The following is a 19,056-nucleotide window of genomic DNA, read 5'->3' as shown; positions in this document are numbered from 1 at the left end:
GTGTTCCTTGCTCAGACACACACTGGCAGTCAACGTACACACAATTATATGGGTCATCCTGGGAAGACAATAAAACCATTCCTTCTCTATGCGAACATTACTTCTCTGTAGAAGCAAGATTTAGATTGGAGAGAATTATAACCTAAATAAGCAAAATTGTTCACCTAATGTTGGTATTACCTTTCAAAACTGAGATGGACTTAAATCTCAACACTCCCAAACTATAAATACCATAATGTCTTAGTAAGAATATCCAAAAGAAATATTGTTCCAAAGCATCTTAAAAGAGAAGTGCCGTGTGCTCAGGAGCCAGAGAGGGACTGCTGCGTTCACTCATTAGCAGGCGTTATCATTACACAGCTTCAGATAACATTAAATAAACAGCCTTTTTTTCCTTAGCTCTATTTTTGCCAAAGAATCTGAGAAACACAGGATTTTTCTCAGTAGTAGGACTTAGTTTATTCCACCTAACATCTACTTTCTGTATTGGTACTGCTAATTAAAATGAACTTAAAGAAAAACAAATAAAAATTACTACAGCAAGAACAAACCTCACAGACATGTGGCACTGAGATAGGCCATAAATAGATACAGAAAACCGATCACCTGGTGACTGGTTCTGGAGTTTACAGTTTTATCTGGAAGAGCTACTTTGTAAAGTAACACAATACTTGTGAGGTTACGAGCTGATAAGAACAACCCCAAGGGCTGTGGATACCTTCAGTGGTTAGAAGCACGTACTGCTCTCTAGAGATCTACCTAAGCTCAGTTCCTTTACTTTGTAAAGTAACACAATACTCCATGGGGTTACGAGCAGATAAGAACAACCCCAAGGGCAGTGGTTAGAAGCACATACTGCTCTAGAGATCGACCTAAGCTCAGTTCCCAGCACCCATATCCAGCAGGTCATGAGCACCTGCAGCTCCACCTCCAGGGATCTGATGCCTTCCTGGTCTCTGTGGGCACTGCATACATGGGCAGGCACAAACCCAGATACACACATAATATAATAAAAGTAAAATTAAAACAAAATCCTATATTCAAATAACAGCTATCTACACTTTTTGACAAGCAATATACCTTCTTCTTTTACCGCCTGTGCTTAGAGGTTTGGGTGTTCTTGTTGAAACAATCTGGCAATGCACGGTTCCCAAAAGCAGCATCAGCCATATTGGCCCAATCACTTCAGTTAGAGGTATGCTGTGTGGGCTGGGAGCGGAACAGAATAATACTATTGCAGCAACTACAAATGGAGAGAGAAAATACATTTAAGTATAGTTCTGTAGTTACTAACTCAAAACTTGAAACATTGTCCTTATGATACTTCTTACTAAATTCTTTTCCTAAACTTAAATGCTACCCCTGTAGCCACGCTTGGGGCACACTCCTTTAATCCCTCCTCTCAAGAGACAACAGACAGGCTGGTCTCCATAGAGAGTCCCAGGTAGGACAGGAAACCCACTGAGACATTGTCTCGCACACACCACCACCATTATTACTCCAAATAAGGTCTTTCGACTCTTTTATTATTGGCCACTGCCTAACCATGGATTTAGTAATATATTGTTGGAACAAGGAAACATAACGCTAAAATACACACATTCAGCTTTGTAATTTATATGAATTGTAAGATTACATGAATTCAAATCTAAGGTCATTTTTTGTTACATCACAATAAGAAATAAAATCATACTAATTTCCAGTACCTTTATTCTGTTACATACAGTAAGGAAGTCTTTCACAAAGGAAGGACCTCAAGTATCTCAACTCAGCCAGAAACTGACCTTGGATGACCTTGACCTTCCATGTCTCCTGCCTCTGCTCCCCCAGTGGTGAGGGGACAGGAGTGCACCAGTGCACCCCGGTTTATGTGGGGCTGGGGGGCTAACCCAGGGTTTACACATGCTGGCTCCCTACCGCCCAAGCGGCATCTCCAGCCCCACCACTTAACCTGCCGACCACTAATATGTCTGCATGTATTTCCCAGGAAACTCACTGACCACTCATCAGTGTTAATCAGTACAATATACAGAAGAAAGCTTTTCCCTGGCTACATTCCTTAAACTTTCTGGACATAAAACCTTTACGGCTTACTTCCTGAAGCAGGGTTATTTCTTCTACTTCAAGCACAAAAGTAATCGTAGTTTGCCGCAGCATTAGCAACTCTGGGCATGAATTTTTGTTTTGCTTTGTTTTAAGATATTTATGAGTTAAAAGTTGCCCCTTTCCTCTCTACTGTTATTATTGAGACCAAGTCTCACTAAGTAGCCCAGGCTATCCTGGAGCTCGTGGCATTCCTTGCCCACCAGAGGTTGAGAGCTGACTCCTAACCCGGCAGGTCTGCTTCAGTCAACTGGACGGACGGCTTAAGGCCGAGCACCCACATGGACACTGACAGCTGTCTGCAACTTCAGGTACAGGGGATGCAACACCCTCTGACCTCTGGAGAACCAGGCATGCATGTATGTGGTGCACACACATGCAAGCAAAGCATCCATAAACAAATTAACAATTTTTAAAAATCCTAAGACCTAGATAGTGGGTGATGAAATGTCAGAACTGTAGACAACGCGTGTTAACAGACTGTCATAGAACGCTGGGAGGCAAGGCTACAGGTCTGTGGCTATCAAGTCACAGTGCTTAGCCCTGAACTCTTGGTGACTTCATGTTTATGGGAGAAGCAAGGTCGGAGGACCTCAGGCTTCTCATGTGCCACGTCCTACAGGTGGATGCAGGAACGGCCTTCCTTCTTTGCCGGGTTACTGTAGATACTAAATAGGGATCTGAAAAAGCACTTCAGAGAATGGCTGGTAAAAACAAAGATTTAATATAAAATAACCATGGATCAAATCATAGTGGTAAAGACAGAAGATAAGCCATTCGTTATGCAGGAAAAATTAACTTGCAGAGTGGCATTAATAATAGATGTATCAAAGGATGTGCCAGGCAGGATGTGCTCCTGATAATCTTAGCTCAGGAAGCTGAATCTGTAGTTCAGGGTCAGCATTCGCTACACAAGGGAGGCAAGTGTGCATCAATGTGTGGTGGATGCCAAAGTTTTCATCTAACTAAAATCCTGTTTCTCTCCTCCTCCTCCCCTCCCTCCCCTCCTTACACAGATACATGTGGTGCCAGAGAACAACTCCGGGTTGTTTGTTTCCTCCCTCGGCCATGCCACCACGCTGGCCCCAGGAGCCTAACTCCAGCCCATTATCTACTGCCCTGAAACATTTGTAATATCTAAGCAGTGTGTGTAACATTGCAATAGCTACTTCATGCACAGTAACAGTACATGTTTAGAACAAAGCCTTAATAATCATTAAAATACAATATGCTCAAAGTGAAAAGCTCGTATATTTCCATTTCTTATTCATACCTTGAAGAAGATAGAGAACAAGAAGCCAGGAGAAGATGACCTTCGATGTTACTTGCAACCACCAGCGGAAGAAAAAAGGGAAAAACACAACTCGAACAATCCCTTTTCTAGTCAGAGAAGTCCAAGGACTTTCAGGCTTTGCCTTAGCAAATGCAGACCCTGAGAGGAAAAAGTCAACTATAATGGCAGACTCCACTTACTAATCTTTAATTTCCTACAGAAATAAATTCTATGTTTGAAAAACAATAAATGGCATACAATTCTTTCATTAAAGCAGGACTTACTTGAATTCATTAGGAATTCTCATTAGGTGAGGGGCTGTGCCCACTGAGAAAAGCCAGGACTGGCGTGCAGATGCCTGACATCCAAGTATAAGCCTGGGACTGAGTGGCCAGTCCACAATGCCATCACCCTGAGACCAGACAAGGGGATGCCTGGGGCAAACGAACCAAAGCAGCAAGTTCCAGGCCAGCAGTTCCCAACCTGGGCGCTGTGTGTCGTAACCCCTTTGGGGTCATGAACTTATACAGCAGCTACACTGTGTAGTAGGAAAACTAGTTATGAAGTAGCATAAAATAATTTTATGGTTGGGGGTCACTATAGCATGAGGAACTGTATTAAAGGGTTAGGAAGGCTGAGAACAGAACGAGACACTGCCTCCAGGAAGTGGTCCATAAGACAGCAGAGGTACCTCCAGTCTCCACAAGTACACAGCACTCAAGAGGTAGAGGTGGGAGACTCTTGGTGACTTTAAAGCCAGTATGATCTACACGGTTTAATTCTACATCAGTCAGGGTTGCAAATGAGACCCTGTTTTTTTTCTTCCCATTGTTTCTTTCAACCACTCATTCATTCATTCATTCATTCATTCACTTACTTGTTTGTTTTGAGTGCTAGGGTCATAGCCATCTGCCACAACACCAGCTATAATTCAAATTTAATATTAAGTCCTTGCAGTTTGCTGTGCTAAGAGAAACTGTTATTCTTTTACACTATTATATTATTAATATAATTTCAAGGAAGGAAAACCAAGTTGGTGTTTCTATTTTCTCTGATGTATGCTATTCCTGTCCTCATGTACACTAGAACTGCCTTTATTTCTGCATAGGCACATATCTACAGTATTCTGAACTGTGTACTGCATTACATAGGACCACTGTGTACTGCATTACATAGTTACTGATACAGGACTTACCTCTCACAAGATCAACGTCGATAAGGTCTGGTTTCACATGTGCTGTTTTCTTTGGTTTATTCCTTAAGCCCTACAATATAGTAAAAGCAGTATTAGAATTTTAAATACATTTTGTTGAAATCCAAAATAGCAAATAGAGAACCAACGTCTATAAGAGTATCAATTTAAAACAAAATCCTGAAGTAATCTATTAGCTAAAAAGATATATTAAAGATTTATAACAAATGGAACATATTAGAGCATTCCAATAAACTTTAATTTTCCAAAAGAAATGTTTAGATATGTGTAACATGCAAAGCCTATTTATTACAGACAATAAAGTTCCAAATCAAAGATGTCATACAGCAAGCAATCTGAGCACACAGCCTACGCCTGGATGATCTGGGAGACTGCGGCCTTGGACAGTAGGAAAGTAGTGAGGTCAAGGGCGGAGTGCTGGGGAAGGCACACAGATGTGATGCCGAAGGTGCTGCTGAGGACAGGACAGGGATGCAAGCGTCTCAGCAGATGCTAGCACATAGGGCGATACGCAGAACCCCCAAGATGATGGTCATCTCTCAACGGCCAACTGCTGACCAGGCCGTAATGTCATCTCATCGTCTCAGAACTTAAGATACATGACCAGGAACACAAGGGTCGTGGAAAACAGTTATCATGAACTGAATTAATTTAAGATTGAGATTAGTGGATTTTAATTAACACTACATTTCTGGTATCACTGAAGAGTGCAAGGTAAAACTTAGTGGGGAGAACAAAACTATGGGAAAATAAATTATCCTAAGTTAAGAACTGGACAAGCTTAGACTAAAGTCCCGAGGAACCAAGAGCTGAGAGTTTTAAACACCAAGGTTTAAAAGATTGTTAGATTATCCTTCAGTTAAGCAAGCAACTGTGAAGCAGTGCTTTAATACCACTCAGTGACAATGGCCCCTGAAGGGTAAGAGCTTTCTGCATATAAAACAGGCAGAGGACATCATAAATCTGAGTTAACATGTTTAAACCAAAAGTGTACCCTGAGTCAAGATGTAATTAGTGTTTGAACCCTTCACATGTTCTGCCCATTTCAGGTTATAAACTCCACAAAGATACAAAACAAAACAAAGGAGAAAGGTTCCGCATTAACAAGATAGGAACAGTATTTTTTATACAGTTGATTCTTATGTTTTCAAATTCTGTAATTGCAAATTCATTCACTAATGGTTATACTTTAAAATATATACGCTCTGGAATTTTGCCTCATTTGACATGCACAAAGTGGCAATAATAAAAAAAAAAAAAAAACAACAAAAAACCCTGTAAGTTTTTAAGATCACCTAACACATATTCCCAACTGAGGCCCCAGAGCCGCACGCTGCTGTCCCCCCCCCCCCCCCCCCCCCGTCTCAGTACTCACTGCTATAAACAACTGTCCTTCTTAGCAATGGCTTAGTGTCGACTTTCTCGTGTGTGTGTGTGTGTGTGTGTGTGTGTGTGTGTGTGTGTGTGTGAATTCTGTTATATAAAAATACCCAAGTACAAGGTGCCAAGTGTATGTACACTGTGGTGTGCCTTCAGGGAAAATGTCAGGTAATTGATGCTTAGGCAGGAATTACAGGCGCTAAGGAAATCAGTGATACACATTAAAAAAAAGTATCGGTTTGTAGACTGGGTCTCATGTACCAGGCTAGTGTTGATCCACTACATAGCCAAGGCTGACCTTGAATTCTTGACCCCTGTCCTCAGCAATCCTGCTAGAATTACAGGAGACACCATGATCAGTAAATCAGTGGTGTCTTTAGGAGAAACATACATAAAAGTATGTGCTGACTAGCTAGTTAACAGTGGTCAAGAATTTAATAATATCTAGTGGTCTTCTGGGCCTAGAAGTAGTGGTTCAGTATTCACATTCAGTTTTCATGGTGACTAGAAAGTAAGATGAAAATAATAATGATGATAATAATAATAACAACAAACTGTAGCCATATTTCATTTTCACTTAATGTTTCTATAGAACAGTTGAGAGATTATACATAGTCTCAACATTTTCTAAAGCTGCACATTTGAATACAATTTTAATAATAAAGAACCAGTTTAATTTGTACAAAGCTTATAAAGGGATTTTTATCTTAATTAGTATAAAAAAATTAAGGTTACAAATTTTTATTTACTTCATTTATAATTATTTCTTTACCAATTTGATAATCACTTTACTGTCAATTTGAAGCAGCATTTACTGCTGTATACCTACAAGTTTATTTTCAGGATCATTTTAAAACTAAACCTCCAGGCTAGAGAGATGGGTCAGTGGTTAAGAGCACTGACTGCTCTTTCAAAGGTCCTGAGTTCAAATCCCAGCAACCACATTGTGGCTCACAACCCTCTGTAATGAGATTTGATGCCGTCTTCTGGTGTGTCTGAAGACCAGTGTACTTACACATAATAAATAAATAAATATTTTTTAAAAAAACTCTTTGTAAGGGAACAGTAAGCTGTCTTAGGTGGAAGACGCATCTCCTGGCTTCTATCTCATGATTTGATTTTAAACTGACTACACTGTAGAGCCACACTACAATAGCTATTTCAATAAAAATCACCTTGAGACTATGTGAGGGCATACTTAATCCCAACACTTGACAGGTAAGGCAGGTGGATTTCTGTGAGATTGAGGCTATCCTGGTCTATACAGTGAGTTATAGGTCAGCCAGGGATACCACATCTCAAAAATAAAAATAAACAAACAAGTAAAATCTACTTGAAGGTAGTCTATAAGAATATGTAAAGCATTTTTAGGCAAAAACTTTCACCAAAGAATTAATAAGTTTAGTCACAAAAATGAGAGATACTATCACCAAGGCATGAGTATTCCATGAAACATGATTCTAATTAAGTGGACATTATAAATGGAAAGTTTACACTGATTTGGAGTAAGCTTTTAGCTTTATTTGGTTTATACACTTATATAAACAAACGCAGCTTTGCATACTAACTATAATTGTCAGCCTTCACTGAGAAACTAGCAGGAAGTGCAGGCGGTGGGAGCTCCTCGTTGGGCGCCTGCCTGGCTCGTGAGAGGCTGCGGGAGGAGAGCAGGCAGAATGAAGCACTCGCTCAGGAGCAAGTGACAAGTACACAGGGGAGCACGCGTGTAACTTACTCTTCAGGGGTCAAAGCAGGCTTTCACATGAAACTGACCACCTGTCCCTATAAAGTTGTAGCTCTGGCAGCTGAAGCTGTGTAAGGCCCGAGGCTTTTTAGGCTCCAAGTACGAATAATGACATCAAAACTCATTAAGGCCATTTTAAAGTGCAGCGTATTCTGCTCGGTGATGTAGACTTCTCGTGTATAGAAATACATCACCTCCATATTCTATCGAGGACACGGATGCTAGTTTAACTGCAGACCTTTAAACGCCTCTATAAATGACTTCATAAACATTTGTTGAGGTTTTGAACTGTATATAACTATGGGGCATCATGTGATGTTTTGATGCATGCACTGTGCAACGTTTAAATCATGGTAAACAGGCTTGTCACTTACTTATGGTGAGAATATTCAAATCCTTTCATCTAGAATTAAAATAGACGGCACAGCGCTGTTGTTGATAGGATACTGTGCAGCAGCGTACGTGAACGCCAATGTATTTTCCTTCTCTCCCTGCCAGCCTAATATCCGCCATGGACTTCCAACCTCCAGATAACCAACAGTTTAAGTTCAGGTGTGATGAACCTGTGGGTTCTTCTTGTTCTGTGGCTGGCTTATTTCGTGTAACATACCAAGCTCTCTAGTGGTTTGAATGAGAACGGCCCCCATAGGCTCGTTTACCTTGATATATGGTCCGCCATTAGTGGGGTGGTTTGGAAAAATTGGGAGATGTGACTTGTTGGATTAGACGTGGCCCTGTGGGAGGAGGTGTCTCTGTGGTGGGCTCTGAGGCTTCAAAGCTCAAGCTAGGCCCAGTCTCCCTCCCTCCCTCCCTCTCTCTCTTCCCCTCCCTCTCTCCCTCTCTCTAGCTGACCGCTGCTGTCAGCTACAGCTATAGCTACAGCACACCACGCCCCGCCCCTTTTGCCATGTTCCCTGTCCCATGATCATGGACTAACCCCCAAAATCTGTAAAAAAGCCCCCAATTAAATGATTCCTTTTTAAAACTGCCTTGTGTTTCATCACAGCAATAGAACACTAAAACTAGCTCCAACTGAATCCATTATGCTTACAAATTTAAGATTTAATTCTGTCTTGTGACTGAATTAAATAATATTAAGTAATATTCCACTATACAGGTGAGCCACAGGTAACTGTTGGAGAGTTAGATTTCCGTTTCCTAGCTATTATGAATAGCACAGTAATAAGAATGTAGATTTGGACACTTCCTTGATATACTGACTTTATTTCCTACAGATTTATACCCTGAATAATAGGGTAGTTTCACTTTGAATTTTCTGTACTGGCTATAGTAATTTATACTGTTACAGTTATAGTGGGCAATGGGGTTCTATTTTCTCCACAACCTTCTCAGCACTTACTTTATTTATGTATTTATTTGTGTATTTATGTATGTATGTATTTATTTAGAGACTCTGCAGCTCTGTAACTTATTCATTTGCCTGTTCCAGCTCTTCTTCCCTACTTTCTCTTCCTTGTCCTCCTCCTCTTCTGTTTTGTTTTGAGCACTGATGCTAATTTTGTATGCTTGCGTGTCTCTCTTGCATGTATGCACCATGTACTTGCAATGCCCTTGGAAGCCAGAAGAGTTCATCTCTGTGGAAGCGGAGTGCGCTTGGAAGAGCAGCCAGGTCTGTTAAAGGCTAAGCCATGTCTCAGGCACCTTCGCCTTTGCTCTTCTGGACACATCGCCAGACTGTTTGCTAATGGAATCTGTTTTATTCCTTCTTTCTTCTCATGCTCAGTAAATACTGGTATTTTTCAATGTTCTAGTTTTGGCCAATTTCTTTCATTATTCAATGAAAGTCTACTGACATATAGACTCTATCTATATAATATGTAAAATGCCTAATTAATAATACCTAATATGTACAACAGCATATCCAGACCTATACATACACAAAGGTTACATACCCAGGACTCCCAAGATCTGCCTGGCTATTTCCAAAACAATTTTAAATCTCTCTTCCAATATTTCCTATCATACCTACCACTGCCTTAAGGAATTTATAAAAAAAATAATTTTAATTTTCTGCTTCAAATCCTTCAGTGTCTTCCCAACTGTTACCAAGTTATGCTTCTGGCTTGGGTGAGGTCTCACACCCTTCACATGCTGATTTATTTTCCTTTGCTGCGTGCGTGCGTGCGTTACTGCTCATCACCTTCATTGTCTTCCTCGATCCGAATGCCAAACCACACACTCAAGGTCCTTCCTCAGGGTCCTCCCCCGCCCTTCCTTCCTGGATATTTTCATATGCCCTTCATCTGTCTGGCATGCCTTCCCTACCAGACTGTCCAGAATGTGTCAGACTCCTTTCACAAGCTGTTTTGTCACTGAAATCTTTCCTAACCTCCTCATACATTTTCCTTCTGTATTACCTATCTCATCAGTGATTTTTATCTTCTCTATAATAACATACCAGACTTACAAACTATAGCTTTATCTTTCTGTCCTTGTGATCTTTAGTCTTATTTTAAAATGTTAGAACTTTGCTAAATGAATGCATTAATTCTTTATAAAAACTTTAAAGATTAAAATTATTAAATATCAAACAATTAGTTCCTCTTTCACAGAGGAAGCAGTCTAACAGTGAGATTTTTAAGTAACGGATCTAATACTTCTATAGAAAGTAGCAAGTGATTACAGTAACATTCTCTAGGCCAAACTACACTCACTCGTGCAAGAACATACTGATTAGTATCTAAGCAAATGAAAATATATACCATTTATTGTCAAAGAATGCTGAGAAACCACAAACTTAGTTTTGAAACTGCTTTCCATGCTAGTAAGGGAGCCTATGATAATATCCTATCAGAAGAAGACCAGCAACCACATGGTCCAGAGGAAAAATGCCTACTATAAAAGCATTTGAGTTAATAGTTTATTTTCCTAAATCCCCTTTGAAATTCAGCCACTCCTTTTGCACCCAAGTCACTCTGTTAGTAGCATCAAGAAGCAGGTTCCTATTAAGCTCAGCAGGCTTGCAGGATCACGCGGGTGGCGAACGTCCTGAGACACTTACCAGTTTAATAAACTGTACAGAGCAGTGACAGCATCAGAGAGAGGGAAGCAAACTAGAAGTATAAGGTGACAAGTGAAAGGGGAAAGCTGGCGAAACATGATCATTAGAAAGGACGGTAGAAGAGGGACGGTGCACAGAGTCAAAGTAAAAGACAGGACTATGAACCACAGGCTCATCCCTGAAAACGCCAGAACATCATATTACCTAATACGGGAAACACAAACGAGTGGCAAAGTGACAGACAATTTAGAGAATTGCTTCAGAATAAACAAAACGAAGTGGTTACCTTGATTTCTCTCTGTTCAACAGACTTTTCCCATATTTGCTGATCATAGGCTCCGATCTGCGAGGAAAGACAATACTGTGTTAAAGGAGGGTTGCTGGCCCCGGGTCCTCAGAGCTCCTCATCGTTCCTCAGACACACAGACGTGTCTCTGCCACCGATGCCAGAGGCCGCGCTGAGCTGCGGTGCCTCTCAGGGAGCCCCTACGGAAGGAGCAGTACTGCCATCATCCTTGCAGCTTGTTAAGAATGGAAACTCCAGGTTCACGGTACTATTACTGGATCTAAAATATGAGGGTGTGGTTTAAAAAAAAACCTAAGATGATAGTCAAATTTGAAAACCATGCCCTAAAGAATCCTTCAGTTTAAATATAAAATTACCACAGGGCTAGTACAGTCAAGAAGAAACAAAAAATCTCCCAAATGACAAATGTATGAGATTCAGACCACAAAGTCATTTCTTTTGCAGACAGGTCTCGCTCTGTAGCCTGATGGACGGACTCGCCATCTCCTAGGATGGCATCCTGAGTTGTGAGGTTACAGATAGGAGCCACCTCACCAGTTTAAGTCAGTGAACTGACGAAATAGGTAAAAAGACAGAGGAAGAAACAAGAAGCAAAATACAGCTCCATGTCTGTTCCTATTGGACTAGAACATTGTTTGAACTCAGCTTTGGCCAGAGCAGGATAACCAGTCATTCTTTGGTGTTCTTATTCAAGTTATTTGCTTAAATCTTACTACTGTCTTTAGTTGCCACTTAATTCCCTGAACCAAACCAAACCAAAACAAAACAAACCACTAAACTGGCCATAGATACAGGTAAAACACCCATACAGATAAAATAGTACAACCAACCATTCCAACACATCAAATATTTTGGTGAAACAATAACTCAAACTACTAGAGAATTACATAGTAATATGTTTAAATTATTGTTTTCATATGTGAAAGAATGCCTAGTTCTCTTTTAAAGAACATTGTTTTATTTCAAGGCAATTCAAGTATATAGACACAGAAATTCCTTTGCCACAAGCTTAAAATCAGAGAAAGTAAGGTCAATGTCTACGCAAATGTATTCACTACTCAGCACAATGTAGGACACCAGCACCAAGAGCCACAGGCTCCGTATAAAGCAGTGATAAAGTGGGTGGCTTTTGGAAAACTGGCACTTTATACTGAGAAGGATTGGTGGGAGGGTATTCCTATACAAACTCACAGGATAAAATGGGTTGTTAGACTGGAGAAACCTTTATTCAGAGGGTGATGGGAGGGAGCAAAGGCAGCTTCCACTCTAACACAGTGCCTTATGGAGAATCAGGACCACAGCTCAGGAACAGGCAAGCTGAACAGCCAACAGAGAAAAACAACTTGACACGCTCTGCTTCTGCTTTACCACTGACACAGAAACGCCTAGAAGGTTTGACTAAGTCAACAAAGCTGATAGCTGTTCCTTTTGAACTTCTGATATATAAAAATTAAGTGGCAGGGTCAAGTTCAACTATGATTCTCCATCAAAAATCAGGGAGATATCACTGTTTCAATGTCATACAAACCTAAGAACAACTCAACTGCAATGTCCCCTGGACAGAAGAGGAGTCTTACACAGGCAGCACATCTTCAACTAGGAAAACTTAGTCTTTTTGACTCTGTAATCTCCTCTGCTTTGTATCCCTCAGTCCTCCAAGGTGTGCGATTTGGAGCAGACAATATAAATGGAAATAAGGCTGTGTTCTGCTAATATCAATAAGGAACAGTTAAACACTGTTGTGATGGTATTTCAAGGAGGGAAGTTATTACATATGAAAGCTTCTGGAATCCCAATTCATGTTTGTAACCAACCATTTGTCTGGCGTCTCAGGCAGTGAGCGACCTTATCAACGCTCTAGCCATTGCTCTGGGGTAGCCGAACGCAGTGAGCTGGGCTGGGTTATGTAGCCAGAGCTCATTCACTGCTGTCTTCTCACTCCTGGGGCCACACAAGCCTTCTGCCTCTACAGCTCATCCTTCTCCGCACCTTCAGCTTCAGCCTCCAACCACGGGTCTAGCAATCCTCTCTCTTGAAATACCCCTCATAGTGACAGCAAAGATAACTCGGCATTTTCATCCTACAAGTCTGAAATCCTGATCCCTGTGAATATCAGCACTCCTGGAAGTGCAGAGACATCCATTTCCTTTAGAGTTTCCATTTCTACTACATGCTCATCTAACATGTTTTCCCTTTCCTCTTATTTTTATGAACAAATGCTGGCTTATTCATATGCGAAAATTAATAAAAACATAACAAGAAAAACAAGGGCACAGCAGCATCCCTAAACCAATACAGAAATGAATGAGAAAAAGAACCAATAATAACAAAAATATTAAGACCCAAATGAATAGTCCCAAGCCACTCCTGCAGTCACTGCTCTGCTCTCTGTACGTGTATGCGGTAGATACAAAGGCCCCAGGAACTGCTAACAATGGCCATCCCTAACACCCATGAAAAGAAAAGAATTGCACTTTTCCTTGCTGCTTTATACTGACACTGTATTTTTTTTTCCCACACCGCACATATTACTGTGGGAACCCAGTTCTCAAACCCAGGGCTGCTCCAGCAGCAATGTGAATCAATCATCTAAGAAAGGAAGTGTGTTTCACATTTACCACTGCATAGTAACTAACAAGAATGGATCCCCTTCTGCTGTGATTCTCAAGTTTTGTATCTTTCTACATACACTATAAAGAAAATACAAAGAGAAAATATGAAGAAGGAAGAGAGATAGGGGAGGGAAGACTGGCAATGCGAGAGATAAAAAAGAGAAGACCGGAGGGTACAGAGAAAGACGGCCTCTATTCGCGCAGACCCGGCTCCTAAGGAGCAATGGGAAATAATGGATGGTATCAGACATGCCTGTTAAAATGACTGGGTGATGAGACAGTAAACAGCCAGCACTCAGTTGTAGGAAAGGGGTTCTGAGAAACAAGCCGAAAGCTACTTTTAGGGGCTAAATGCCTTCTGTGGTTGCTACATTCAGAAGATCAGCAACTCGGATAGAGAAAGGCTAAAGAGACAGGAGCATCAATCTTTACCAAAGGTAGCTGTCCCCTGGGTGCTTAGATAATACAAAAGACTAAGTCTAGAAGTGTACTTAAAAAAAAGTGAACCGGGCGGTGGTGGCGCACGCCTGTAATCCCAGCACTCTGGGAGGCAGAGGCAGGTGGATTTCTGAGTTCGAGGCCAGCCTGGTCTACAGAGTGAGTTCCAGGACAGCCAAGGGCTATACAGAGAAACCCTGTCTCGGGGAAAAAAAAAAAAAAAAGTGAAAGGAGGCCTGGGTTTACAACTTTTATCACTTAATTCCTTTAATTCCCATACTAAAAACTTTTCCCCCTAATACTACTATGCTCCTATTATTCTGAATATTATTTAAGAAACTTTGAGAAACAAGTCTTTATTTACTATTTACCCTGCTGCCCTGGTGGGCACTATAAATCATCACAAGTACTTTTACTCACGTTAGTAAAGCAAACAGTGGAAACACTTAATGGACACTTGCACTAGAATTTAGAACCCACAGACAAATCTCACAGAATTAATAAGATCTGGTTATTCTAGTTTTTAAACAATATTTAGCTCCAAAGTAAAGGTTCCAAAGCTCTGAAAACCATAAAGTTTTCCACAATGTGTAACTACTTCCTCTCAGACAAATCTAAAAAATATCTGAGTTGTGTTTCCCTTTACCCAAGGAATCAATACTTGTATATCAGACACTCAGGTAACTTCAGTGAGAAGGACCAAAGGAAGAGGCTTGATCATGTGGCATTCACTGTGAATGACAATGATGTCAGACCAAAAGGTGTGGCCTGAGGAACTCACAGCCGTAACCTGTGAGTGATGAGCAATTTCTCTGATTGTTTTTAATCAAATCCTAACTCTTGACTCAATAATAAAAGAAACAGAATCATAAGTTTACAAAAGTTATTAGAAATATCCCCTTGGGCTTAGTGTCCAAGTTTGAAAACCTGCGTTCCAGATCTGACTCCCACAAACTGTTCTCTGACCCACACAAACATGTGGTAGTGCATATGCTCCCCTGTAAATAAACAAATTTTAATTTTTTGAACATCCCACTAAAATCCCTGTAGTATATGGAAAGTAATGAAAGAAGGTAAGTATTCAGATACAGTGTAATTGTGGAAATCATTCTAAGCTGTGTAATGACTATTAACTCTATATACTGTAAACATCTATGATTTATCTACTGTTTATTGTTTTAATCAGTCATCATCGGGATTGTACCATAACAAAAGGTATTACTAGAGAAAAATAAAGATGGTTGACTAGAGTGAAAATAAAGCCTTTTAAAAAGACCCTGAAATCCTTTGCTATGGAGAATATGACTTTTTCTTGGGGCAGCAAAATTCCTTAGGTAAAGGCATCTGTCAAGCAAGCCTAACAGCCTGAGTTTAATTTCCCTAATCCACAGTGAAAGAAGACAATCAACTCCTTAAAGTTGTCCTCTGGCTAATACACATGCGCACACACCTACTACATGCAAGCTTACACTCACATAAAATGAAAATTGAGGAGAGCAAATTCTAATCTCTAGGTAATAATACTTCATTAACTACTGATGCTTCCTAAGCTAATTATAACCAAAAAGTCTTTCCACAATCATTCCTTCCCTGCACTAACACACACACACACACACACACACACACACACACTATATATATAATATAGCAATATGTATATATAAAATGCTATAGGCCATATAAACAATCAATTCACAAATCATGGCCATGTTTCTACAACTTAGAAAGAACCAGTTAATGTTATGGTGAAACATTGATTCAAATTTTGAAAAATAAGTTTTGAAGAATGCTCTTTAATATAATGAAGAAAAATAATTACTGGAGATTTTGGCCCTAAGGAGTCAGTACTATAGAAAAAAATATTGTTGAGGTTTGGTCTTGCTTTGTATTATAATGCTATGTGCAGGCCCCAAGACCTGGAGTCTGCACATAGATCCTAGTGACTCTATGTGAACTTGCCCCCAAGTTATTTCTGATTGGCAAACAAAGATTCCCACAGCCAATAGCTGGGCAGAAGAGACATAGGTGGGGTTTAGGATTCCCTGGCTTGGGGCCAGAAACTAACAAGATAGAGGACAAGGTGAATGGAGAGGGAACCATGAGGTAGGTGAGTCCAAGAGAACGTGGTCCTGTGGCTGGCTGACTGGAGTTGAGAGCAGCCCAGATGAAACACTAATCACTCAGGGTTACTGATAAGAACGTAGATTCTAATAGCATGGCAGGTAGGTATCTGTGCAGGTAGGTATCTGTGCAGGTAGGATCTGTGTAGGTAGGTATCTGTGCAGGTAGGGATCTGTGCAGGTAGGGATCTGTGCAGGTAGGATCTGTGCAGGTAGGGATCTGTGCGGGTAGGTATCTGTGCAGGTAGGATCTGTGCAGGTAGGATCTGTGCAGGTAGGATCTGTGCAGGTAGGATCTGTGCAGGTAGGTATCTGTGCAGGTAGGATCTGTGAAGGTAGGATCTGTGCAGGTAGGATCTGTGCAGGTAGGTATCTGTGCGGGTAGGTATCTGTACGGGTAGGTATCTGTACGGGTAGGGATCTGTGCAGGTAGGATCCGTGCAGGTAGGATCTGTGCAGGTAGGTATCTGTGCAGGTAGGTATCTGTGCAGGTAGGATCTGTGCAGGTAGGATCTGTGCGGGTAGGGATCTGTGCAGGTAGGATCTGTGCAGGTAGGGAACTGTGCAGGTAGGGATCTGTGCGGGTAGGATCTGTGCAGGTAGGGAACTGTGCGGGTAGGGATCTGTGCGGGTAGGGATCTGTGCGGGTAGGATCTGTGCGGGTAGGATCTGTGCGGGTAGGGATCTGTGCAGGTAGGATCTGTGCAGGCAGGATCTGTGCAGGTAGGACCTGTGCAGGTAGGACCTGTGCAGGTAGGACCTGTGCAGGTAGGACCTGTGCAGGTAGGACCTGTGCAGGTAGGATCTGTGCGGGTAGGATCTGTGCGGGTAGGATCTGTGCGGGTAGGATCTGTGCGGGTAGGATCTGTGCAGGCAGGGATCTGTGCAGGTAGGATCTGTGCGGGTAGGATCTGTGCGGGTAGGGATCTGTGCAGGCAGGGATCTGTGCAGGTAGGGATCTGTGCGGGTAGGATCTGTGCAGGTAGGATCTGTGCAGGCAGGGATCTGTGAAGGTAGGATCTGTGCGGGTAGGATCTGTGCAGGTAGGGATCTGTGCAGGTAGGGATCTGTGCAGGTAGGATCTGTGCAGGTAGGATCTGTGCAGGCAGGGATCTGTGCAGGCAGGATCTGTGCAGGTAGGATCTGTGCAGGCAGGGATCTGTGCGGGTAGGATCTGTGCGGGTAGGATCTGTGCAGGTAGCCTGTGCTGTGTGAGGCTTAATGTAAATGTAAAGGTTATGCATGTCCTTCCTCCAGGACCTGAATGGTCAAAGGCAGGGTAGAAACCCCAGGGTGGGATTAAAAATCTCTACAACAAATATTCACATAGATAATTCAAAAAAGAATCAAATAAAGCCTATGAGTGAAAAATAACATGAACACATTTGTGAGTAAAACAGACCTTGATATGCAGAAGAACAAAGACAGGTTGGTGGCTTGAGTACTGGGACTCCACACACACACACACACAAAGGTTAAGAACAGCTAGAAGTTATAACCCAAGTTCAAGAGATGAAAATGTAAGAAGTATGGAACTCATTAACAAACTGTGTTTGTGTGCTATATTCCTATCTGATCATCTCAAGAGAAACAAAGTAACCTGAAGAATCCAAGAACAAACAAATACATATTCAAATAGAGAGAAGACTCAAAGTCAAGAGTCTTAGAAAACTTCTTCATAGAGTTAGAAAGAGCAATTCTCAAATTCATTTGGAATAACAAAAAACCCAAGATAGCTAAAACTATTCTCAACAGTAAAAGAAATTCTGGGGGAATCAGTATCCTGGACCTCAAGCAATACTACAGAGCAATAGTGTTAAAAACTGCATGGTATTGGCACAGGGACAGGCAGGCAGATCAATGGAATAGAACTGAAGACCCAGAAACGAACCCACACACCTACGGTGACTTGACAAAGGAGCAGCTCAAGTCCAAGTGGATCAAGGAATTACACATAAAAGCAGACACACTGAAACTAATAGAAAAGAAAGTGAGGAAGACCCTTGAGGACATGGGCACAGGGGAAAAGGCCCTGAATAAAACACCAATAGCTTAAGCTTTAAGATCAACAAATGGGACCTCATAAAATTGTAAAGCTTCTGTATGACAAAGGACACTGTCAATAGGACAAAACGGCAACCAACAAATTGGGTAAAGATCTTTACCAACCCTACATCTGACAGAGGGTTAATATCCAATATATACAAAAAACTCAAGAGGTTAGACTTCAGAGAACCAAATAACCCTATTTAAAAATGGGGAACAAAGCTAAACAGAGAATTTTCAACTGAGTAAACTCAAATGGCTGAGAAGCACCTAAAGAAATGTTTAACATCCTTAGTCATCAAGGAAATGCAAATCAAAACAACTCTGAGATTCCACCTCATACCAGTCAGAATGGCTAAGATCAAAAACTCAGGTGACTGTAGGTGCTGGTGAGGATATGGAGAAAGAGGAATACTCCTCCACTGTTGGGATTGCAAGCTGGTACAACTACTCTGGAAATCAGTCTGGTGGTTCCTCAGAAAATTGGACATAGTGCTACCTGAGGACCCAGCTATACCACTCCTGGGCATATAGCCAAAAGATTCTCTAACATATAATGAGGACACATGCTCTACTATGTTCATAGCAACCTTATTTATAATAGCCAGAAGCTAGAAAGAAACCAGATGTCCTTCAACAGAGGAATGGATACAGGAATGGTACATTTACACATACTACTCAGGTATGAAAAATGATGAATTCATGAAATTCTTAGACAAATGGATGGACCTAGAAAATATCATCCTGAGCGAGGTAACCCAATCACAAAAGAACACACATGGTATGCACTCCCTGAAA

At 41.2% G+C, this 19,056-nt stretch overlaps 1 protein-coding gene across 2 annotated transcripts in view; it reads right to left on the bottom strand.

Moving 5' to 3' along the window:
* The window catches only part of Phtf2 (putative homeodomain transcription factor 2), a 112,922-nt gene that overhangs the window by 43,075 nt on the left and 50,791 nt on the right, over positions 1–19,056 (bottom strand). For both annotated transcript variants that reach the window (XM_052173108.1, XM_052173109.1), the window contains exons 3-6: positions 11,022–11,078; positions 4,572–4,641; positions 3,377–3,535; positions 1,081–1,243 (exon numbers count right to left, since the gene is read on the bottom strand). In XM_052173108.1, the coding sequence (XP_052029068.1) occupies positions 1,081–1,243; positions 3,377–3,535; positions 4,572–4,641; positions 11,022–11,078 (449 nt within the window). The remainder of the gene's footprint in view (positions 1–1,080; positions 1,244–3,376; positions 3,536–4,571; positions 4,642–11,021; positions 11,079–19,056) is intronic.

This window comes from Apodemus sylvaticus, chromosome 2 (genome assembly GCF_947179515.1).
Source record: "Apodemus sylvaticus chromosome 2, mApoSyl1.1, whole genome shotgun sequence".
NCBI lineage: Eukaryota > Metazoa > Chordata > Mammalia > Rodentia > Muridae > Apodemus > Apodemus sylvaticus.
Note: the sequence above shows the minus strand (reverse complement) of the source record. Positions and strands in the feature narration are given on the sequence as shown.